Source organism: Poecilia reticulata, linkage group LG2, assembly GCF_000633615.1.
Source record: "Poecilia reticulata strain Guanapo linkage group LG2, Guppy_female_1.0+MT, whole genome shotgun sequence".
Lineage (NCBI taxonomy): Eukaryota > Metazoa > Chordata > Actinopteri > Cyprinodontiformes > Poeciliidae > Poecilia > Poecilia reticulata.
In genome coordinates, this window is record NC_024332.1 from 25,439,426 (window position 1) to 25,464,293 (window position 24,868).

A 24,868-nucleotide genomic window follows, 5' to 3' on the forward strand; every position below is an offset into this window, starting at 1 on the left:
CAAAAAGGTACAGCAGCGAGCCAACCCTATACAGAGAAAAAACCTACTGGAAGAGAAATAAACGAAAATATCATGTGAATAAGAACATGACGTCCAGTAGATTACACCACAGAAACACCGAACCTTACCAAGTCATTTTGTCTGGTTTCTAGTGGAAATATCTTAGTACAGTTGAAATAATAAAAAAAAAACCTCATAACTAACATTTCAGGAGGTTATATGAGCTTGTAAGTCAATAATTTTTAAAAAAAATTGATTTCGTTATTAAATAATTGACCCAAAATAAGTTACTATATCTTACTGAAAAGTTACTTAGAAGTTTGTTCAGTCTTATTTTAAGTTTACTGAGATATTTATACTAGAATCTACATTAAAAATATTTAGTATCAGGCCAGGGGTCTGCAAACTTCACAACCTAAAGATAAACGTTTTAGTCTGTCCACTCAACTTTTAAAGAAACAAACCTTATCATTTCAGATAAATATTAACTCAAATGTATTGTAGAACTAACATTTTACCTCTTTACTGATTTAAGTGGCTCTTTGGACCTTCCTCAAACTATCTTAACTTTATACTATGTAAATTTAGAAGAAAAGCTGTTTCTTTTTTGTTTTTAGCCAAACGCAGGTTCACTTTCCATTCACATATTTGGCAAAATTTGATGTTTATTTTAAATTCTAAAGAATAAATACAATGGTGGTCCTTTAAAAATGAGACAAAATTTCAAATAGTACGTATTTATCTGAAAGTACAACGTGTCTTTTTTTCAAAAAGCTGTCTGACTAAACTACAGAAACGGTTCTGGTGTCAAACTAAGAAAAGCCAAAATATTTGACTGTTTCTCATCCAGTCCGGATCGGTCCGTTCTGCCTGGCTGCCGAAAAATGCAAAAACATGAGGATAAAATGGAATTAGGTGTAGTTTAGTCCTAATTTCTTGTTCCTTTCTATGCATTGGGTTTTATATTTAGTAAAACTCTTAAAAACAGGAAGTCATCTCATGTGATTGGAGGCGGTTTGTGACTGAGCCGATRTCCCTGCAGGAGGGTTGGGGGCGGGTCAGCCTCCTGACCGGGGTAAATATCAGGTGCTGGAGGCCACAGGGGGGCGAGAACACACATACCTTTCCACTAAATAAAAGACCTGAATGCAGCAGCAGGTGTGCTGAACTCGCCGTTCCACTGAGATCCGTGAGAAACACGACCTGCAAGCTTCAAAAACAACGAGAAAATTGAATAATTCTGCTAATTTTAATGAAAACAATTCACATTATGACAAAGAGTTCCAGAATAACCCTTTAATTCTGTTTCAAATAGTATAATTAGCATGTTTTACACAAATATATATGATAAGCTAATAAATCTGATTTCTAAAGACATGCTACATTTATTACCATCTCACTTTACCAGCAAAAATCAGCTTGGAAACAGATTTTATCTATAAGTTTAATGTAATAATTTGTTAAATGTTAATTAGTAATAAAATGCAACGTGTTGGAGCATCTAAAGCTTTAATTTGAAAATTCTCACATTGATAAAAGTTTCATCAGCAACAAACTGCTGACTTAGCAGAATAAAAGGCATCTGTAACACCATAAATGATTTACAGAAAAATTTAAATAAATATATAAAAAGTCAATAATCCAGATTCTTTGGTTCCTTTCATAATTCCTTCATTAGATGTTTTAAATAGAACATGATGTGACGTTTATGCTGCAGTTTGCTTTTTTGGACTTTGTAAGACATTTGCTGCAGAGAAAAGCTTCTTAGTGGACAAACAATTATAATTTAATTTCATTTTATTCTCTTGTCCCTTGGATCTCCTGAAGTCAGCAGAGAGAACGTTTTCTACCTCCTGGTTTGACTCCAGCGCCCAGAGAAACGTCCGTGAGGGGACTCCTGACTGCTTCCAGATGTCCCACATCCTCGTTTTACTGCAGGAACAACAAGAGCGAGCGGCATGTCAGCTGCTGGGGAGCCCGCAAACATCTTGCAGCCACATTGTTCCTCCAGTCTGAGTCACAACCAACACGTCCTCCTGCTTATGGAAGCAAAATAAGATGAATGCAGCAGGAGTCAGGCGTGTTAGTTTGAGGCTCCAGCACACTTCAACCATTTTAGTTTTCAAACTTTGGAGTTAAAACATTTTCAATTTGATTTATGACTCAATGTATTGTAATACTTGACATTCTACAACAAACCAAGACTAGAACTCACTCAAGACCAGACACAAAACAAGATAGAAAACAAAGGACCAAAAAAGAAGCAATACGAGAAACCTGACTCAAGGCAAGATTAGAAGCAAGACCAGCTCTGATAAAAATCAACCCCAACCCTAAGAAAAAAAGTTGTTCATGTGAGATTCGCAAGCAAAAAATGTTGAATTCAACCAAAAAAAGAGGGAGCATCCAAAAAAATTTAGACTCAACCAAAAACTTAGGTTGTCAACCAAAAAAATCTGATATGCAAAAAATAAAAGTTTCAAACAAAAAATAGTGATTTCAATAAAAAAAAATAAAATAAAAAAGCTTTTACAAGCTTTTTTTGAGCATAAAAGCATTTTTTTATTCTTACAGTTTGATTGAGAAAATTATTATCTTTTGTTTGAAACTTTTTTTTTTTTTTCAAAATCCAAAAGTTTTGATCACAACTCTATTTTTTTGTTTGACAAAATTTTTTTTGATTGAATACTACTTTTTTCTTATTGAATAACTGTGAAACAAATTTAAGTCCATAGAGATCTACGTCTGAAATGGAGCCGTGATCAGCAACAGACAGCTCGCGGACAAAATTAAAGGATATAACGAAAGAAAAAAGTAAAATACGACATGTGTAAAAAATGAATGTTTCGGAAACTCCGGTGAGTCAAGCTAATGGCGATGGAAAAGTGGTAGCTAACCGACAGCTCAGCTAGGCAGTAGGCTACCTTAGCTAACCAACTGCTAGCTGTTTTAATAGTTGGAATACGTGATAAAAAGATGTGACTAGGTTGGTTAGCTAAGATAACTACATTAGTTAACCACCTGATAGCTGACACCATAGACATGGTATGAGGTCTCTTATATTATGTCTATGGCTGACACTTTCTTATAACGGTTAAACAAGTCAGTTAAAAACCAATTGGAGTGTTTTGGAAAACGTTTAATGTTTAATTCATGTTACGTAGTTTAAATGTGTTCGTAAGGTTAATTATATAAAAAATGGGCTGTGTGACAATAATATTTTACTAACCATTGTGTGGTGGTGGAAAAGTTTGAAAACTTGCCTAGAAAATGCTTGAAAACTGCTTGATATTCAAACTTCACAGTTTTGTAATATAATGCAGTCTAATATTTGATTTTTTTTGTTAAATCAGGGTTTTGTTCTCAGTCTAGTCAGGTGTATAGGGTATTAAATAAACATTTCAAAACAACATTTAGTTATATTTTAATTTAACATTGCCTCTGTTGTAGAAAGTTGAGTGCTATAGCAAGACACTAATAAAAATAGTTATAAATGATATTGAAACTGTGGACTGTAGTTCATTGGTGTTTGAACTCCAAAGTTTAAACGTTTTTTTTCTTTGAGACCCTAGAAGTGGCGTTGAAGTTTGGGTGTGATGGTGAGCCAGACCGATGGACGACACACTGAAGATTCCTGCTGGTTGACTGGCCAGCTGCTTCAGGAAACTTCTGTGAACTCCTCTTTGAAATATCTGGATTTTCCAGCGAAGGAATTACACAGAGACTCTTGCCTACCTGGGTGGTGCAGAGGTGAGTAGAGCAGGCTGAAATTGTACTCAAGTGAGAGTAGCATTACTTTAAAATATTTTTTACTCACATAAAAGTAGAAAGTATCCATCCAAGAAATGACTCAAATAAGAGTAACAACATATTGGATTAAAAAAAGGACTACTCAAGTCCTGAGTTACTGACCAAAACATTCGTAATTTGATGCTCTTTTTGCTTAGTGGTTTTTGTTTCTTTATTGGCAAAATATGATTTAGGATATTATTTTAGGAAGGTTACAATATGATAGATAATGTTTATAACAACTGAATGTAACATAGTTATTTATTTGTGTTAAAACATAAAACTGCCCCTTTAAAGTATTAGTGAAGACAATTTGAATATCCTCTTCTGCCCTCTGGTGGGGAAGGGGTAAATCTTTTTTTCCAAAGGTCTTTATTAATTGCACATTTAAAGATTAATGAATAATGAGTTTATTAAATTAATCCTATCCAGATTAAAAAGAAAACTGGATGAAAACACTGTGTCCAGCCTCATGAACGCAGTTTGTGTTTGACTCTTTGTGCCTTAAGCTCCATAAAGACCAACATTCCCAGCTTGTAAATGGGACCAAATCCCTGCTGTCTGGCTGAGATCCGGTCAACTACTGGCTGCTGCTATGATTGGCTCTTTATGAGGAAGTTCACCCTGTTGGCTTCAAATTTCACACTCAAAACTGAAACCACACGAAAGAGGAAGCATTATGTTTCATAAGTGTCAGTTGCAGGACTGAATGTGATCCAGGCGTTTTGTTGAGGTGGTTTGCTGTTATCTGGAGCTGGAGGTCAGTTCATCGATGCAATGATTAACCTGAGAGTGAGCACAGAGAGGGTAAAGAGCGTCTCCGAGGGTTCAGTCAGCCTCTGTCCTGCCAGCAGAAAGGAAACCCGCCTATAGCCCACCGATCCGCAGTAAGTTACAACTTTCACTTCTAAGAGTGCAAACAGATGATTTTATTTGTGTTGCAGCATTCAGAGAGATAAGAGAAAAACTGACAACACAGAATCAGATAGAAGCAAAGAAACAAGCAGCTTTTGTGCATTAATAAACTGTTCATTTACTTTTCAGCATGTATAGAGTTGTAATACTCTGTAATCTGAGGTCAGATTGCATTGACATTGAACAGAATGAATGGAGCCTTCGTTCTTTACTTACTTATAATTCATTTATTTACTTACCAAGAACATGAACTGTTTCCAACAGTGGTACAGCACATGACTTAAACATTATTAAACTTTGTCACTGCAAACACAAAATCTTCTCATTCTTTTCTAGTTTTAGTGCAAATAATATTTCACTTGAAATAATTAAAAACCAGATTACAAGTAACTTTTCATCTGCTAGTGGAACTGGGACTTTTTCTCCAATACTAAGGAATTATTGACTTAAAATAAACTCAGTTTTGCTGAAAAGTCACTTGTTAGTGTTATCTTAAGAAACTTGACCACAATTAGTTGCTAAGATTTAATTATTTTTGCAGTGTCGTTGACATTTTTTAATGCATCAGGTCATGTGACCCTCTGCTTCTCTTGGTTCACCTTTTAGGGTTTTCTGGTCCCACACCGATGGACGACATTTTTGACCTGAGTCCCACAGCGGCGGTGAAACGAGTATCCTCCTTGCTGGACTGCAGTCTGACCTCAGAGAAAGTAGCCGATTACTTTGACAAACATGACAAACTGAGGCACCTCAGAGAAAACTTCCTGGTGCCCAAAATTGCAGATTTGCCCCCCAGTGAGTAGAAAATATTGCATTCAAGATCTGCTGACCTGAAGGTGGAATATGGTGATGATTCAGTTTTGCTCTCTGCAGCTGATCTCTCTCTAGTGGACGGGAGCCAAGAATGCATCTACCTGTGTGGAAACTCGTTGGGTCTGCAACCCAAAAATGCACGGAAATATCTGGAGGAGGAGCTGGACAACTGGGCTAAGATGTTAGTTTGTTTCATTATTAGCTTTGTTAGTAAAGTATTGTATTCACATTGTCTTGCTGTCCTTTAAACAGAGCTATTCATGGTCACACTGTCGGCTCGAGACCTTGGGCGTGGGCAGAAAACAACATTGAAGACTCTATGGCGAATATTGTTGGTGAGTTCAGAAAAATTACAAAAAAAAACTCCAAAAACACTGAAACAGATTAAGAAGAAATGAAGATTTAAACACAGAGCAGCAATTTAAAGTGACAACCTTCAATAAAAAAGAAAGAGGCATAATACAACCAGTGCATTTCTTTTTTTTTTATTAGGTGTCAAATAGTAAAAATGTTTGACACCAGTTTTGTGAGATTTGAAGAAGGTGAGGGAGGCAGATGTAAGAATGTCAGGAAGTTTAGTAAAAATAATCAGTTTTGGGTTTAGTTCAGAAAGTCCAATGAAAGAAACATGTTCAATCAACTAATTTATACGTTTATTCATTCAATTTAACAAATTCCATCAATGTACAAACACATTATCTGATAACAGTAACTCAACATGAGTGAAAAGGGAGCAGGAAGAAGAAAATCTTGTAAAAATGTTTCCCTTTCTCAGTAATTACAAACTATATTTTTTCTTTTTTCTTTTCCTTTTTCCAAAGTTCTTAAAGATGCGTTTAGGTTTAGTGTTAAAGTGAGGATGTTTGTATGTAGTTACAACACTGTGTTCTGAATAACTTCCAAAGAGTAACACTGATCTCAAAGCAAACTCAACCTCTATCTTCTGCACATGAAGCCGTGAAGCACCAGGCAAGTTCTGTGGTTTTATATCTATAGTTTTGTTGGTTACATCTGTGCCTCCAGTCTGTTTTCATAGAGTCTGAAGGTCAGTGACCAGACAGAAACCCTGAACTCACTGACTGACCAGATCCGTTTAAACCAATAAATGTACTCAAACTTTTCAGGAACTCTACATTAGTTTTCATTTGTTTTCTAAATGTTTACATCTTTTTCTCATCATTGTGTTTTCTGAATGTATTGACAGCACCTTGATTATCTAAGCTTTTACCAACTTGGAACTAATAAGAACATTTTGTTTCATGCCAGGGGCTAAAAGCGGGGAGGTTGCTCTGATGAACGGCCTGACGGTTAATCTGCATCTCCTAATGGTAACGCCTTGCAGAAATGTATCTAATGTAAAGGGTTAAGTGGAAAAGTTGTGTCATTTGATGGTGTCGCTCTGCAGCTGTCCTTCTACAAACCGACTCCAACTAGACACAAAATCCTTCTGGAGAGCAAAGCCTTCCCTTCAGATCACGTGAGTATGTCTGTAACTCTCCTTTGTTAACTTCTGCTCTGTTACATTGAATAAATTACAATAAAAAGCCCAAAACAAACTRGAGTAATGAACAGTTGGCAGCAGGAAACACAGTGGTGTCCAAATGGCCCAAGTTGAAATTCTTCAGTGACCAAAATGAGTTTTTCTCTCTGATCAAAAACACAAAACTAATGTTATTATGAATGTTTTCTGCTTTACCTGGACAACAATAAATTAAACATGTAATATTACTATGACATTTTGTGTTAATGTTTGTTAGTATTTAACTTTATTGTTTTCTTTTTTGTTGGTCTATAAAATGTTTTAGTTAATTTCCAGCAACAGAAATTTTAATTTTGTTTTAAAACTTAGATATGTGTGCCCAAGAATGTTTGAATAAAACCTTGCTTGATGTTTATGGCATGACTTTTCTGAGTATTTTTCTTGGTAATTTTTTAAAAATTAGATCTTCTACAAAAGTAAACATTTCTGAGATTACCGTAACCTCAAAATTTCTGAGATTTTTTCTTGCAAGTATTTTAGTTTTAGTGTTAAGAAGTGTAATAATCTAAAAATTAGAACAGTATTTTTACAGAAATGTTCTTTTTTCTATCTATAATGGCCGTAATACGCCATCGTAGTGTTTTTTTAAGCTGTACTTTCAGACAATTCATTGTGATATTTTTCTTCTGTTCTCAGTATGCCATCGAGTCTCAGATCCGCCTGCGAGGATTTGAACCCGAGAGCAGCATGCTGATGCTGTCTCCCAGACCAGTACGTCCAGAACACCTCTCACCAGAAACTGGCCAATTTAGTCATGAGTTCTCACAAATATAATCTTATTCTCTCTCTCTTGAGGGTGAAGACACCCTGAGAACTGAGGACATCCTGGACGCCATCGAGAAAGAAGGTGACATCATCGCCATGGTGATGCTGCCTGGGGTTCAGTACTACACCGGTCAGCTGTTTGACATGGACGCCATCACCAAGGCTGGCCACAAAAAGGTAGCAGGGAACCTTTTTTTAAAAAAAAATAGTTCAGATCCCTTTTCTTTTTGATTCCCCATCATATTTCATTTGGATATTAGAGATGTTAAATGAAAAGCTAACTGAGTCTTGTATGTTTTTGTGCATCATCAGGGCTGTTTTGTTGGATTTGACTGCGCCCATGCAGTGGGAAACGCAGATCTGAAGCTGCATGACTGGGATGTTGACTTCGCCTGCTGGTGCTCCTATAAGGTCTGCTGAACAGAGCCTGAATCAGACAGAAGTAAAAGAAAACTGTTGATGATGATGATGATGATGATGATGATGATGATGATGATGATGATGATGATGACGATGACGATGACGATGATGATGATGATGATGATGATGATGATGATGATGATGATTGTGTTTTGGCTCTATAGTATCTGAATTCAGGTGCTGGCGGCCTCGCCGGGGCGTTCATTCACGAAAAACATAAAGACACCATCAAACCGGCGTGAGTAACACAACAACAAATTTATTTTTAATTCATATAGGTAACATATAGGCCAATTAGAATAAAGACGGCCTGTCACTTTAATTTTGTAATTTGTGTGTCCTTCAGGCTGTTAGGATGGTGGGGTCATGACCTGGCAACTCGCTTTAGGATGACCAACAGTAAACCTTTCACTTTATCTAAACACAGTTTATGTAAAGTTTGGCTTTTTGCTCCCGCCTTGTGGCCATTTTTGGTATTACATGATCCCAGAAAATGGCCACATTCATTACATGATGACTGTGGGAGGAAAATCCTATTTCATTCAATAAAAATAGGCATCCTGACTGAAAAATACTTATACAAAAGAGGATTAGGGCCACAGGGGAAAAAAAATTCTGATTTTAAACGCGATATTTTGACTTTCTTTCTTAAAATTATGAATTTTTCTCAAAATTTAGAATTTTTTTTCCTCAGATTTGACTTCAATCACAGTTTCCTGAATTTAATCTGTGAATTCAGATTTTTTTTTCTGAGGTTAAACTCAGAATACTTCTTTTTCAGTGGTCCTAATCCTCTTCCATCAGTGTTGTGTTAATGTATGTTTCTACTGTTTTCTGTTCCCAGTGATGGAGCTGCAGCCCGGAGTGAGCGGCTTCAGACTGTCAAATCAGCCCATTCTTCTTGTCTGCCCTCTACAGGCCAGCCTAGAAGTATTGAACTTTACAGGACTTATTTTGTAGATTTATGTTTTGAGTAAAAACTAGCTGTTTTTAAAGTTGCCTATAAAATGTTCCAGGTGTTTAACAAGGCAAGTATGCAGTCGCTGCGGAGGAAGTCTGTACTCCTGACCGGGTACCTGGAGTACCTGATAAAAGAGTACTACACAGAGGACCCGGCCCAGCCTCACAAAGCCTACGTCCAAATCCTCACGCCCTCTGACCCCCAGCAGAGGGGCTGCCAGCTGTCGCTCTCCTTCTCCATCCCGATCCGGAGAGTCTTCCAGGAGCTGGAGAAGAGAGGAGTCGCTGTAAGCACCTCACCTGGAAGCTATTTGCTTGTTTTTAACTCAGAATGACCATCTTTCTATTATTCCTATTTCAGTTTCATACAGTAGGGGCGCCTGCTCTTTTTACAACTGTTTAATTCGTTGCTAACATGTTGTAACGTGTTTTTCCAAGCCGCCTTTAAACGTAACATGAGCGCTAAGATTCTCCTACTGGTTTTACACCAGCGGTCAGCGACGGAGACAAACTGCTGCTGTGCAGAGCGACACGCCATGCGTTAGAAACATGGCAGCAGATCAGCAGTAGGGAAAGAACTTTAAAGTTTATTACCAAACAGAGTAAGTTGAGTTATGCTGTTGGATGTTAGCTAAATTATGATTAATTAATACATGCCAATAGATCATGTTAAGCTTCTCAACAAGAATAGATACAAATTTTGTTGTCTATGTTCAGAGTTGGGTGGTATCAGTTACATTTACTTGAATACATTTTTGGGGGGTAAAAAAGATACTTATAGGAGTAGTTTTACTGCACTGTATTTACTTTTGCTTTTATTTGAACAATATTATGAACTATTGCTACTCTTGCAACAGTTTATTAGGGCCATTGTAGACCAAAAAAGGTTTAAAGGAAGTTTTTTTAGAAAGTCTCTCAAATTAATCTCAAAATATTAGATTTTTCTAGCAAATGTTTTGACTTTTCAAACTCCAAAAATAAAAATTTCTGAGGTTAATTTAAATTTTTTATTCATGGCCTTGCATTTTTCTAGGTAGAAATTCACTCCTGTTTTTCTATCTACATTGGCCCTAGCATGCATCGTACCTCCCCACTTTTTGCTCCTTGGTAGATTAATTTTTCAGAAAAAATAGACTTCAGAGATTGGAAATATGAGTTTGTTACATTTCTGAAACATATAAGGTAATGATTATGTGAAACTTGGCATAGTTACTAAGTATTTTGTACATGTCACTGTTCACATTAGTTTTTTGTATTAATAAACATGTTTATTTTATTTGAAAGGTTCTATAAACTCTTATGTATTTATATGAAATTAAAATTCTGATTACTGTGGCGTCCAAGATAAATTCTTCTTACTTTTTTAAAATCTGAAGCTAAACATTTTTTTCTGAACAGCCTTTTTCCTGTTGCAGTGTGACATGAGAGAGCCCAGTGTGCTGCGAGTGGCTCCGGTGCCGCTCTACAACTCCTTCAGGGACGTGCATCGCTTCATTGAAACACTGGGAAAAGCTCTGACTGCCAGCAGAAGCTAACCTGAAATAAGAAGAAAACAACTTCAGCAACCTAATCAAACCCTGTGTGCTGCAAAGTTCTGTCGATATGCAACCATCTTGTCATTAATGTCATTAAACCAATGATAAAACACCCGAGTCTGCTCCGATTGATCATTCAATGAGTACAAAAGAGAATCACTGCCTGATTCAGGTTCAGTTTCTGTCCCATTTAAACTTGTTTAAACTAAGTTGTTCTTTCACTGCTAGAAATCTAAAAGAACTACTGAGTTTTGTTTTATGAAGAGGGTAAATATGCTAATATTTAATTACTCTTAAACTGAGATGAATGACTTATTTATATATACAAAAACTAAACTCAGCTTGATTATAACAAATAGAAGTCTGGATATTAAGTAGCTATTAGTTTGTCAGCTGTTTAATAGACTGCAGATTTTAGCTAGCTCAGACAAGGTTCAGATTAGTTGATTAGGTGGACTCTATTAGCTATTAGCATAAGTAGTTCGCTTGATTTGAGTTAACCATTTGTTCAGACTCACTAGTTATTAGAGTGACTTTTTCCCTTTGCTCAGATTCTATATATAAAAAGATAAAAGTATTAATTTGATTATTTTATCCATTAGCATTAACTTTAATCTTTTACCTTGATTCTTTTTAGTATTAACCTGAAGCTTCATTCTGAAAGATGCTGTTCTAAACTTTTCTTGCTTCCTGATCCTTCCACTCTTAAAAAAAAAAAGATCCTTCCACCCAGGAAGAGGTTTTTCGTGAACAGTTTCACATTCGTTTAGTGCGAGAAATTGGATATCCAATAACAGTTTTGTTTGTTATCCAATTTTTCATTTTGGTTCAATAAATGAAAAAGCTCGTTTCTTTAATTTTTTTGTTTCAAACGAAGAAAAAAAAACACCTGAACGTACACGGACCTACAGTGACGACAGTTGCCGCATTTCAGCGAGGAAAAGTGGGAACAATGAATCTGTCACCGTGACCCCAAACGTTATACAGGTAAGATTTAAAACAATTTTAATGGGTTTCTGTTTCTCGTTTCTGCTTATGTATTGAGATAAAGCAGGGGTGCCCAAAGTGGGTCCGAGTGGCCCAGCGTCCTGCATGTTTTAGTTCTCTCCCTGGTTTAGCACACCTGCATCAAATGATGGCTCATTAGAGGCCTCAGGAGAACATTGACTTGCTGAGGAGATTGTTACTACCACCAGGGAGAAAACTAAAATATGCAGGATGCCGGGCCACTAGGACCCACTTTGGGCACCCCTGAGATAAAGTGTTTAGACTCCCTCCAAAAAAAGAAATTGTTTTAACTTGTTTTATTTTTTTAAGTCACACGGAAGTTGAAAGTTTACCCGAACGGAGAGTAAAAGTGAGGCTACAAACAGGCTACAAAGTTTGACTTGCACCACTGGATCAGCGGCTTTTCTTTCAAAGAAGACACTGAAATGGAGCAAAACTACATAAAATTTAATTAAAACTATATTTTGACCGCAATATATTTATCAACCTAAGAGAATGTGATACATTTTCCTTGTAAAACACTTAAAAATCTTAAACCGGGCTGGCAAAGTAAAGCAACATGAAATTCAAATAAGTGGCACAACAAACACAATGTATAACAGTAACTGATGTATCAAATTGGATTGAAGGCTAAAGAGGCTTTAATAGATGTTGAATTTAAAGCCAAATGTAGGAGAATGGCGTGACATCTGATTTCACCCGACGGCAACCTTCAGTGAAAAGTCTTTAAGGGCAACTTGTGTCTTCTGACAAAATTATGTTAAAATATGGTAGTTTCATAGCAGCATATTTAGACATATCTTTATATATGTCCAGAGGTAAGATTACCATTAAAATGAGCAAGAATGTACATTGAAACTATAAGAAAAACCTCTTCAAGGAATGAAGGAAACACATTAAGTATAGTCAGTTTTTACCTATTCTTTAATGTTTGCATTATGATGTTTTTATGTGTGTACAGGTCCTTCTAAAAAAATTTGCATATTGCGGTAAAGTTAATTATTTTTCATAATGTAATGATAAAAATTTAACTGTCATATTTTAGATTCATTGCACACCAACTGAAATATTTCAGGTCTTTTATTGTTTTAATACTGATGATTTTGGCATACAGCTCATAAAAACCCAAAATCCCTGTCTCAAAAAATGAGCATATCATGAAAAGGTTCTCTGAACGAACAATTCACTCAATCATCTGAATCAATGAAGTAACTCTATAAACACCTGCAAGATTCCTGAGGCTTTTAAAAACTCCCAGCCTGGTTCATTACTCAAAACCGCAATCATGGGTAAGACTGCTGACCTGACTGCTGTCCAGAAGGTCATCATTGACACCCTCAAGCAAGAGGACAAGACACAGAAAGACATTTCTGAACGAATAGGCTGTTCCCAGAGTGCTGCATCAAGGTACCTCAGTGGGAAGGAAAAAATGTGGCAGAAAATGCTGCACAACGAGAAGAGGTGACCGGACCCTGAGGAAGATGGTGGAGAAGGACCGATTCCAGACCTTGGAGGACCTGTGGAAGCAGTGGACTGAGTCTGGAGTAGAAACATCCAGAGCCACCGTGCACAGGCGTGTGCAGGAAATGGGCTACAGGTGCTGCATTCCCCAGGTTAAAGGTCAAGCCACTTTTGAACCAGAAACAGCAGCAGAAGCGCCTGACCTGGGCTACAGAGAAGCAGCACTGGACTGTTGCTCAGTGGTCCAAAGTGCTTTTTTCGGATGAAAGCAAATTTTGGAAATCATTCAGAAATCAATGACTGGGGAGAAGGAAATGCCAAAAGGCCAGAAGTCAAGTACCCACAGTCAGTGATGGTCTGGGGAGCCATGTCAGCTGCTGGTGTTGGTCCACTGTGTTTTATCAAGGGCAGGGTCAATGCAGCAGCTATCAGGAGGTTTTGGAGCACTTCATGCTTCCATCTGCTGAAAAGCTTTATGGAGATGAAGATTTCATTTTTCAGCACAAACCTGGCACCTGCTCACAGAGCCAAAACCACTGGTATTACCGACCATGGTATTACTGTGCTCAATTGGCCTGCCAACTCTCCTGACCTGAACCCCATAGAGAATCTGTGGAATATTGTAAAGAGAAAATTGAGAGACCAAGACCCAAAACTCTGGATGAGCTTAAGGCCATCGAAGCATCATGGCCTCCATAACACCTCAGCAGAGCCACAGGCTGATTGCCTCCATGCCGCATTGAAGGCTGCAAAATGATTCCTGACCACGTATTGAGTGGATAACTTAAACATAATTATTTGAAGGTTGACTTTTTTGGTATTAAAACACTTTTCTTTTATTGGTCGGATGAAATATGCTCATTTTTTGAGACAGGGATTTTGGGTTTTCATGAGCTGTATGCCAAAATCGTCAGCATTAAAACAATAAAAGATCTGAAATATTTCACTTGGTGTGCAATGAATCTAAAATATATGAGTTTAATTTTTATCATTACATTATGGAAAATAATGAACTTTATCACAATATGCTAATTTTTTGAGAAGGACCTGTATAACAGTGGAGCTATAAAGGTTGAAAAAGGTTATCATTAAGTCTCATCAACATCAATATTTCCACTAAATAAGCTGCAAAAAATTGTTTGATAAAGGAAAAGCCTCTCAGACTCTGAACCCGACAGCACCAAACTATTTTTTTATATTAGACAATTAATTTAACATAATTAGAAGTAGAAGCCATTTGTTTGTTAAATACTTAATGAAAAATATATACATTCTTATTTTTGATGTTTCTTGTAAATGACTTATAGTCACAAAGAACAAGATAATTAGTCCAAGTTTTTCGTTTATTGAACGTTCAGAAACTACAGCGGCTGTGATGTGAAGGAAAACAACCCGAACAGATGATCAACTCTAAACCACTTGCACTCTCTCTCTCTCCCTCTCTCATTTAAYCACACCCGTTGCCATGGCAACCGCCTGCGCTCCACAAGCCGACCCGAGATTGTGTTAAAAACAAAACATTCAGTCCGTTATGATATTAGGTTTGCAGGGTTGATATTTATTTTGCATTATTAATAATCCTCTCATGAACACAGCGGTAGTTGATTAGTTCATTTTAAATTCCTGCTTTGCTGGTTATTTTGGTAATGGAACCGAAACGCACAGAATTGCGCAACACCTTGTTGAAACAATAATCACTGAGATTGTTCGTTGGGTCATTAATTTAAACATGTTTTGTTGATTTTTTTAGTTGTTGTTCTTTAATAAAGTTATGAACGTTTTAAGCCAGTCAGAGGAGGACGTGCTGCTCTCAGCGTCCTGCAGCGTTCAGTTTGTCTCCTAATGCCGAGATCAACTCAAAACCTTCCACGATCGACATATCGCACCCCTGCTATGGTAAAGCACGAACAGTTCCGAAACAATATGAAATGAGAAAAAAGGTATTTTTTAACTGATTAAGTCGTGTTTTAGATTGTTCTTGAAAAACTAACCAGTCACAGCTGATTAGTTGGTGAACTCACGGCTGCACAGTGAAAGCACTGATTTTTTACAGCAGAAAGCCGCTCCTCTCTTGCAGGTACTGCGTATCCCCGCTAAATCTTTTAGGGGTACGCAGTACCCTGCCGTACACCCTTACTTTCACCCCTGCTTATTCTATAGAAGTATTCATCACTGACAACAGCGATACTTCCTGACCAAAACAAATAGTAACCCAAGAACTCATGCCTAGGGAACGCCATAAAAGTACTTTTAACTACTGTACTAACAGACAGTAGTTGCTATCTGTTAGTACTTTTAGCTAACAGACAGCAACTACTTATCATTAAACAGATTTTTGGACTCTAATATAGATCTAGCTGTTTGTACTAACCAAAGGTTCTAGAACCTTAGATATTTGCTTAAAGCTCCAGCTCAGACCTTATTCCTGGATCTTAAAACACACAGAGCTGTAAAACACCATGCTTGGAGCAGCTGGCAGGTAAAAACGATTCTGCTTGAATGAGAATTCAGAACATCAGATATCCATGGCCTCCAGCTCCTTTTGCCAGTTCATGTCTTTCTGATTTGACAGCTGACCACCAGACTTTTCATCCCTTTAATTAATTGCAAAGCAAGGAAAGCATGAAAAGGTACAGACAAGAACGTCACCAACTGCTCCGGAAGTGGCTCTGCTGCAATGTTAATAAAACAGTGAGGTGCAGGGAGGAGATGGTCAAACAGAAGCTGCACTGGATTAGTTTTGGCTGGCTCGGTTTGTTGGAGGTAAAGTTGAAGCTGTGACAGTTTCATCAAAGCTGCTTGTTTCAGGGTTTGTTGGAGGTACAAGTAGAAAAAGATAAAGTAATGAAAATATGGACCTCAAAGAAGACAAAACACATGAACTGGAGTCAGATACTACAACCTTGTTAGCATGGTAGCTGATTTCCATACTAATGAGTCCTTCAGACTCTTCAAAGTCATGAATAATTGACAACAAATGACATGTTTTGATTGTCATCAGCGCTCGGTGTTTAATGTTTCATCTGCTGCTTTCTGGATAATTACAAAGATGGCATGTTTGTCAGAAATCTGTCGCCTCTCGACCTCAACTAAAACCCCCCATGAGGAAGACCGGAAGCCTCGTTGACTGGGCTTTGATTGACCACAGATACACGCCCAAAGGAACCCAGCAGGAGGCCGGCCCGTTTCATTACCACCTTCAAAACAAAGGAGCCAAACTGGAAAAGTCCCAGGCCATTCTCATCAATTCAACATGTAAAATAACTTTAAATGTTTAGAGGACGCCAACAACAGAGAGAAAATACATTAAAAACAGCAAAGGACTCAAACTACAGCCCTGAGGTTCACCACAATGGACGAGCAATAACAGCTTCAGTAGCATTTGGTTTGAGCTTCATAAGCTGCATTAACTTCTGATTATTTCAGATATTTTAGAGATGCGCCATTACTACATCTATTAATCCAAAGTAAAAATACAAATATACATAGAACAGTTTTTAAGCTAACATTACAGTAACAGTTTGTCTAATGTCAAAATAAAGTTAAATGTTTCCTCAACTACTTTTGATCACCCTGTAGTCTGCACAAAGACAATAAAAGATTCTTCATTTAACTCTGTTACATTTGGCAATTCCAACAATTTACTAAAAATGTATTACAAAGTTTAACCGACTCATAAAATGCATAAATAAAATCCAGCTGATCTTCTAAATGCAGTGAAGCAATTTACATCGTACTAATAGGAACGTGGAGATATTGACGTGAAAATGGCTGCAAACAGATGCACAGTTACACACCTGTACATTTTAGACAAGCAGAAATGGAGTTTCCTGCACAGCTAGTAGGATTACAGAAAATGGTTTTTTGAATGGTAAATCAACAACTACACACTTCTCTTTTCAAGCAGCCTTGTGCAGCTGACCAAACATGCTGGAATTCGGCTTGTGTTGCTAGGTAACATCACAGTGGCACTGACCAATCAGGAGAATTTGGAGACAGCTGATTTTCCAAATAACAAACAAACATTAACTTACCACCTAAAAACAACCAGTTGCCTAGTTTAAAAGCTCTACTGCTTTTACGCTTCTAAATGGAAATATAACAACATTTCACATTAAAGGTCCTATTTCAAATACAAACATTATGACTCTGTTTCAATAAAACCACTTCCTGTTCCCTCATTGTCTGATTCTCCACCCTCGCTGTTCACTGATTTGTTAGTAAAAACCGTAGCAACACTGCGTCTCTCTGATGCTCCTTGACGACACAAAGCAGAGCCGACAGACGGCTGCGCTGAGCGCGTGCGACTATATTTGTAGCTTGGGCGTTTGTTTGTGAGCATCAGGCGTTTATGATGTCAGCTCAGTATCTGTCAGCCGGGATTGATTTCCTTTTCCTCCCTGATCTGTGGCAGCGGTCCTGTTACACAGCTGACCCCCTCAGAGTTGCGTTACCTTGTCGTTTTGCAACACGGATCAAAGCGAAGACGAACCGAAAATAACCGAGAGCCGACCTTGAGCTCCCTGACGAGAAAGAGGAGGGTCAGAAAAGGCCGTGGACTTTAACTGGTCCACTGGAAGCAGTTAACGTCCCAGTAGAGTCAATGATTGGTTTACACTGGTTTACGTTTGTGACTGTCAGACCTAAACACTGTAAAAACACAACTATCAAAGTATTTTTTTTGTTTAGTTTCTAGTGCAAATACATATGTACACTTTTAATAACACAAAAATAACTTTAGAGAAACTTTTACCAAGAGATTTTAAGGAAATGATGGCTTGATATTCATTTACAAAAAACACTAGTGCCATTGGTAGATTAGTTGACTTACCATAAGAGATTTTTCCTCTAGACTCAGGTATTACTGATCTCAAACAAGCTCCTATACCTTTCAGAAAGGTTAGTTCTTTCTTAATACTTTCTTAAAGACAAAGACACTTTTTCCATCCACTGAACTTTCCATTTAAATTGTGAACTAGGATACAGGATTATATGTCCTGTGGAAGTATTCAATGACTGGTGAACAGCTGCCAATTCCTCTAATGAAGTTCTGTTAGTTCATTTCCAACTATGTTTTTTCCTTCCACTGAACTTTCTATTGAAATATGAGAATATAGAATTTTGTTTGTGTGATTTTAGTTTTTTCAATATTATAATTAATAGAAGTATCTATAATTTGTCAAAGACAAATAAACTCAGGTTGTGGTGATAAAAGGCTCAGGCTGAGTAAAATCATTGTAAAGCCAACTGAATATTAGAAATATTATGCAAGGCTAATTAAAATAAATAAATAAATTGAAATCTAAAACCAGGCTTCGAATGAAGCTGCATTTCCACCAATCCGCCACTAGAGGGCAGAACAACACCAGGAAACACAAATGACGGCAGCAGCAGCATCCATCAGGGAGACAAATGCAGATCATTGTGACCTTTAACCTCAACAAGAAGCACTTAATAAGAGCTGCATTAGGTCAAAGGTCAATCCCAAACACTCCAGAACCAATCCGTCTGAACTTTTTGATCAACTGGACTCCACAGAACCCAAATAAATGATTTGTATTCCATTAAAATCAGTTCAGATATTTGTACAAATAAAAATGATGGAGAACCAGGACAGGATCAGACGCCAGTAACCACTGATCCAGGATCAGATCGCTGAGGAAATGGAGCATAAATACAGTAGAACATCTCTGCAGATCAGCTGATCGACCTCGTTTCATCCTCCTCTTTCTCACTCACACACACTTAGTGACGGAGGTCCAGCTGCTCACACACTCCTCCACCGTCGGTTCTCTGGTTGGTTCTGGATCCCTGAGGGACGTGGCTGCCTGCTGTGAGCAGAGGAACTGGGCCAGAGAGAGAGAGAGAGTGTGTGTGTGTGTGTGTGTGTGTGTGTGCGTGCGTGCGTGCGTGCGTGCGTGCGTGTGTGTGTGTGTGTGTGTGCGTGCGTGTGTGTGACTACACCAAGAAGTCATGAAAAATTACCAGAGATGACAAACGTTTAGAAAAAGTTATGTAACTTTTTGTATTCATTTACAAATTTTTTTTTTTGTATTTAGTTTTATTTTGAAATCCAACTTACTGCTGCTTAGACTTTTTTTTAGAATTACAAATAAATGCAAAAATAACGTTTAACAGGTTTTACGTTGGAGAAAGTTGCAAAACAAATGTTAGCTAGTAGTAAATATGTTTTGGATTGTTTAGATAAATGTCAACTTTTAATTTAAACATTTTAAAACATGTTGATTTTAGTGTTATTAAAGACTGACAGCTGATCACTACATGACTTTAAATTTACTGTTAAAGTTAAAATTATATAACTATTTAATCTGGTTGATTTAGCAACAACAGATGTTTAAGATGGCAAAAATTACTTTTATGCAAATTTTAAATATCTGCAATAGTCATTAATTTAGCAGAAATTTACATTCATAGTGAAATACAAGTAAAAAGATACTGTTTATGTTAAAGTTAAGCGTTTGATTTTATACAAAATAATTAAGCAATAAAACAATCAAGATGAGTAACATTTACTTTTTTTCTAACTTTCAACATTCTACTAAATATTGATATTAAGTTTAATGGGAGAAAATTAAGAAATGAGACATTTGAAAAACAAGAACTCAAAATCATACATAAGACTTATGATTGCAAACACTGTGGCAGATTTTTCATAGATCATAAAGTTATTTAACAAATAACTCAATTTAAAACATGTACCTTTTGATTACTAACATTTTTTTATCACTTTGATCCACTAATTTAAAATGAGAAAAACTAATTTATTAATACACTCAAAATAAACATGAAATACACAAATAAGCTGGTTTTACTACCTAAACTTATACTTATGAATAAAATAACTTAGTGTTTCTACAGAACATTAAGATTTTCTAACAGTGTTTGTAGATCTATGGTTTTACATTTTCTTTACTAATAAATAAAAAACTTTGCAAAATAAAACTTTAAAGATTTTATTTCTCTGAAAATGTAACATTTATATTATGCGAGGCTGAAAACTGATACAGGAATAACCAAAGAAGAAACACATTTAAAAAATGTAAAAAGTTGTGCTGTTCTTAGTATCTCAGCATACTAAATATAGAAAACCTGAAAAATAAAATCAGATTTTTAAGCCGAAATGATCAAAATAGAAACATTAACAATCAGAAGTGACTTTTCCATCCTAAATCAGATTAAATCTCTTAAACATTTAAAAATGACATGTCCTTCTTTGATTTAATTGCTTTCATTTAGTAATAAGATTTGAATTTTTCCTTTTATTTTCCTTTTATTTTTACATCAAAATTTAGCCTTTAATTTTTCTATTTTTCTGGTATTTTTTCAGATTTTAAACATTTCTGGCTCATTTTCTGGGTCCCTACACCTTTAACTTGTCGACCCGTTTAACTTGTGAAACCTGAAGTTTCTCCATGGTGGTTCTGAACATTTTGAGCCCGATTCCTTCCAGAACCGGCCTGATGGAGCTGGAAGCTACACTGTAAAAACACAAAACATTACCATGTATTTTGATCTAGTTTTTAATGAAAATATCTCATCACACTTGAAATAAGAGAAACTTATAAGTAACATTTCAGCAAGATAAAGGAGCTGGCAGATTATTTATTTTAACTAGATTAAGGAACTGACTTCCAAAAAGAAGCAACTATATTTTCCCAAAAGTCATTGTTGTTACTTTTCTCTTGTTTCAACTGTACTAATATATTTGCGCAAGAAAATAAAGAGAAAATATTTGATAAGAATTTGTGTTTTTTCAGTGTAAAGCTGAACTATTTCTACCTTCCATCTAATTTTACTCTTGACTCTTCTGATTAAACACAGAAAAACGTGAATACTATAACTACTACACCGCAAAAACATAAAACATTCTCAGGTATTTTTTATCTGATAATGTCCAAATATCTTATTACGCTTGAAACAAGAGAAAACTAACTTAGAGGCAACTTTTCAGCTAAAAACATCAGCTTGTTTTCAGTAAATTTATTAAATTTGATGAAAAATAATTATTTTACTTATAATATTAAGGAATTATTCACTTAAATCAAGCTAATATATGTTGCTGAAAAGTTTTGTCTCATTTTAAAGATATTTGCACTAAAACATTTGGTAATATTTTGTGTTTTTGCAGCGTCTCCATCTTATTTCTGCAAACCTAATAAAACTTCTCCCAACATGGCGCTCTGAGTTCCAGTTTCTGGCTCCCTTCCTCTTCTTCTCTGGTGTAATTACGGTTTTACGGTTTTTCTCCGCCGCTCATATCTGCTTTGTCTTTTTAGGTTTGTTCCTCATTAATAATTCACAGAAAGAGACTCGCAGATTTTACTGCAATTTGCTGCTGCTGGATCCCAGTTATTGTTTTGCAGCTTTGTAGTCCTGAATGTAATTTGGCTTCGCCTCACATCGCTGCTGAGGAAGAGGAGGAGGAGGAAGATGTCTGGTCCAGCTAGTCAAACACTGTCGCTCCAAAACGCCGGGCGCTCCGGGTTTCTTCTTCTTCTCTGTTTCTTTGGGATGCCGTTTGTTCGTATTTGTGTCCATGTTTTATTCCGTTTGTTTGCGTTGGAGCAGACGGACGCTGAATTATTCAGAGCGGGCCGAGCGGCTTCGCAGAGACGACGGGAAACTTCGGGACGATTTTTTTTTTTGTTGTTGTTCTGATCACATCGAAATGTTTCAGGGAAACTGAGAAACATCAGAGTTCGTCCTCCAGAGGAAAACGTGTGAGCAGGTTTTCACATTTTAAGAAGCAAAAACGACATAAAGCTGCAGCTCTAAGATAAAATCCTTAAAACTTCAACAAAACCTGAACTAATTTGATCAAAATGAAAGAACTTAATTTCAAATGAAAATAGAAGAATCTAATAGATACTTCTATTAATTATAATATTGAAAAAACTAAAAACGCACAAACAAAATTCTATATTCTCATATTTCAATAGAAAGTTCAGAGGAAGGAAAAAACATAGTTGGAAATGAACTAACAGAACTTCATAAGAGGAATTGGCAGCTGTTCACCAGTCATTGAATACTTCCACAGGACATATAATCCTGTATCCTAGTTCACAATTTAAATGGAAAGTTCAGTGGATGGAAAAAGTGTAGTTTGAAGTTAGCAAATAAGACTTTGCAATAGGATTACACTGCTACACAGCAAAAAGAGTAAGTGAACCTTTCCACAAGAAGAGTGAGAGAAAATAAAGTCCAGGATTCTGTATTTTTAGCATTTTAATAGAAAGTTCAGTAGAAGAAAAAAGTGTGGTTGGAAATTAATAAACAAGACGATTAAAATGAGTTGACAGTTGTCCACGAAACAGTCCCTCATTTCTTCCACAAGAAGGGTGAGCCAGGAAAAAATGTACAAAAATGATACATCATGCCATTTACTAGAATATAAATGGAAAGTTCAGTGGAAGGAAAAAGTGCAATAGGGCAAATAAGGCTATTAAAGATTTTACAGTTGTCCAGTAAACAGTAAGTGCACCTTTTCACAAGAAGGCTGGGACAAAAATAATGAGATCTATGTGCTGTGTTCTATCATTTAAATGGAAAATTCAGTGGAAGGACAAACTGCGGTTGCCCTCCAGTCACTGAACCCTTCCTGAATTTTCTAACTCAAAAATGGTAATTTTTCTCAAACATTTCTGAAATAAATCTTGACTTTTTTGTGTTTTTTTCTCTGACATTTTTATTTTTTTTCACTAAAATTTCAGATTGTATTTTCTCTCTGTCTACAATGGTCATCATAACAAAAGTCTAACAGATCTGAAGAGATCACTTTTTATATAATTTGTAAGTAACTTAAAAAAATAAAAAGTTGGACAAACAATTTTATCCCTTTTAAGCTCTTTCCACTCATTTTGATAAGTGGAAATTGTTGCCAGGTTTGTTTAACTTTTTAAGTATTTTGGCTTCAACCACCAACAAAAAACACACAAAGTTGTAAAGATTAGTGATGTTTTGTGATTTCTGACCCATTTCTGAGCGAGCGTCTCATGACCGGAGCATTTTGTCCTGCAGTCGTCTCTCTCTCTCTTTCCCTCTCTTTCTCTCTCTTTTCCTGACATCTCCAGGGAAACGTCTCTCCGACGGAAACAAACTCCTTTCTGGCATCCGGCCGCCGCAGGGAAGGAGAGATTGTCAGGGCGCATTTCTTCGCTGTTTGTGTTGTTTACTCTCCCCCTCCTCCTCACCGCGTCGTTAGGTAAACAGAGGAGAAGAAGAAGAAGAAGTGGCAGCATCATCCCACCTGAAGCCGTTCTTTTGGAACTACAGGGACGATTCACTGTTTTGCTCTGGTCACGTTGCCTCCAACATGGCTGCCAAAAAGCTGTAGAGGAAGTCAGTGACTGTTTGCTCCAGAGGAAGAGGAGGAGGAGGAAGATGCCTGGCAGGCTGAGGATTCATGTCAGCCTCTGATGGTGAGTCCAGGCAGAACGATGGAGAGACTCACTGACCTCTGACCTGAGGAAGAGGAACAACTCTTCCTCACTCTGAAGGAGTTCGGACTTCTGTGACTGGGTTCAAAGAGAGGCCGATGGCGGCCGTGGGATGGACACACAATTAATTGAATGAACAAACGGATGTTTGGATGAACAAATAGATGGTTGGATGAACAGATGGATGGTTGGATGGAGAAATGGATGGTTGGATGAACAAAGAAATGGTTGGATGAACAGATGGATGGTTGGATGAACAGATGGAAAAACAAATGGTTGGATGGAATGATGCAGTCGTGGTTCGTGGAGGAATGGTGTCCCCTTAAGCCCCTCCCCCTTCCACCCTCCAACCAATTAAAATTCAGGCAACTGTCTTGATTTTTTTTTTTGCAGCAGGAATAAATAGCCACAGTATTCAACAGCAACTAAAGGAAACTCACTCCATGTAGTTGCCAACTTGTTCAGGAAACAACTGAAGAAACATTTTATTTTGTAATCCTTTTCTGATGCCACCCTGGGCAACCGCCCACATCACAAGCCACCATTAAAACCCCACCAACTTAGAGTTGCTGTTGAACCATAACAACTGGAACATTGCCCAACATATTTGATGTAAAATTGTTGGTTCTGTTATTGATGTTTTTATGATGTAAAGCAACTTGAACTGCCTTGTTGATAAAATGTTCAACACAACGAAACTTGATTGATTTTTTTAATTGTAACATATCAGCAATTTTAGAAAAGTCTGTTGGTCAACATGTCCGACAACTTTAACGATTCTCCACATAAACAAAACATAAACATCTTTGTTGCTTTCAGAGATGGCAACCAACAACTGCACAACACAGGTTGCCATGTGGCAAAACACAGACACTGTAGAGGGGACAGCTGCATAAAGCAAGAGAGCAACTCGTCTTCCTGCAACGGCAGATAAGAACGAAGGTCAACAACCCGCCAACCAGGAAACTGGAGTTCCTCCAATCAAAAGTTCCATTAACTGGGAGCACTGGGAGCTAATTGAGAGCAGGACGGGGTGACATGAGGCTCTGTGGGATAATAAGACGGGGAATTCAGCAACAAACAGAGCAGAGGAAAGAAAGGAGAGAAAAAATATAACAAGACTACAGCGACCTTTGACCTGCTTTAAGAGAGAGAGAAAAGAGAGACATTCACAAATCTACATAACTGAAGATTTATGATTCACT

General features: G+C 37.0%; 2 protein-coding genes across 8 annotated transcripts in view; one reads left to right on the plus strand and one right to left on the minus strand.

The window, feature by feature from the left end:
• Positions 1–324: 324 nt before the first annotated feature.
• Positions 325–24,868, minus strand: part of LOC108167039 (uncharacterized) — an 84,076-nt gene continuing 59,532 nt past the window's right edge. The window contains exon 4 of the mRNA XM_017309734.1: positions 325–1,932. The gene's annotated coding sequence lies outside the window, so the exon portion shown is untranslated. The remainder of the gene's footprint in view (positions 1,933–24,868) is intronic.
• On the plus strand, positions 2,657–10,854 carry kynu (kynureninase). 7 transcript variants are annotated; one of them, XM_008397484.2, is made up of 16 exons: positions 2,660–3,045; positions 3,573–3,750; positions 4,493–4,676; positions 5,311–5,499; positions 5,578–5,698; positions 5,770–5,852; positions 6,784–6,845; positions 6,923–6,994; positions 7,694–7,768; positions 7,853–7,999; positions 8,135–8,233; positions 8,407–8,480; positions 8,589–8,641; positions 9,087–9,172; positions 9,259–9,489; positions 10,618–10,854. In XM_008397484.2, exons 4-16 carry the CDS (start codon positions 5,331–5,333, stop codon positions 10,735–10,737), a joined length of 1,392 nt encoding a protein of 463 aa, XP_008395706.1. In that variant the 5' UTR covers positions 2,660–3,045; positions 3,573–3,750; positions 4,493–4,676; positions 5,311–5,330; the 3' UTR covers positions 10,738–10,854. The 7 variants fall into 7 exon arrangements, with proteins under 7 accessions (XP_008395722.1, XP_008395714.1, XP_008395706.1 ...); XM_017309671.1 differs by having other exon boundaries at positions 2,660–2,858; positions 3,566–3,750; XM_017309668.1 differs by having other exon boundaries at positions 2,660–2,858.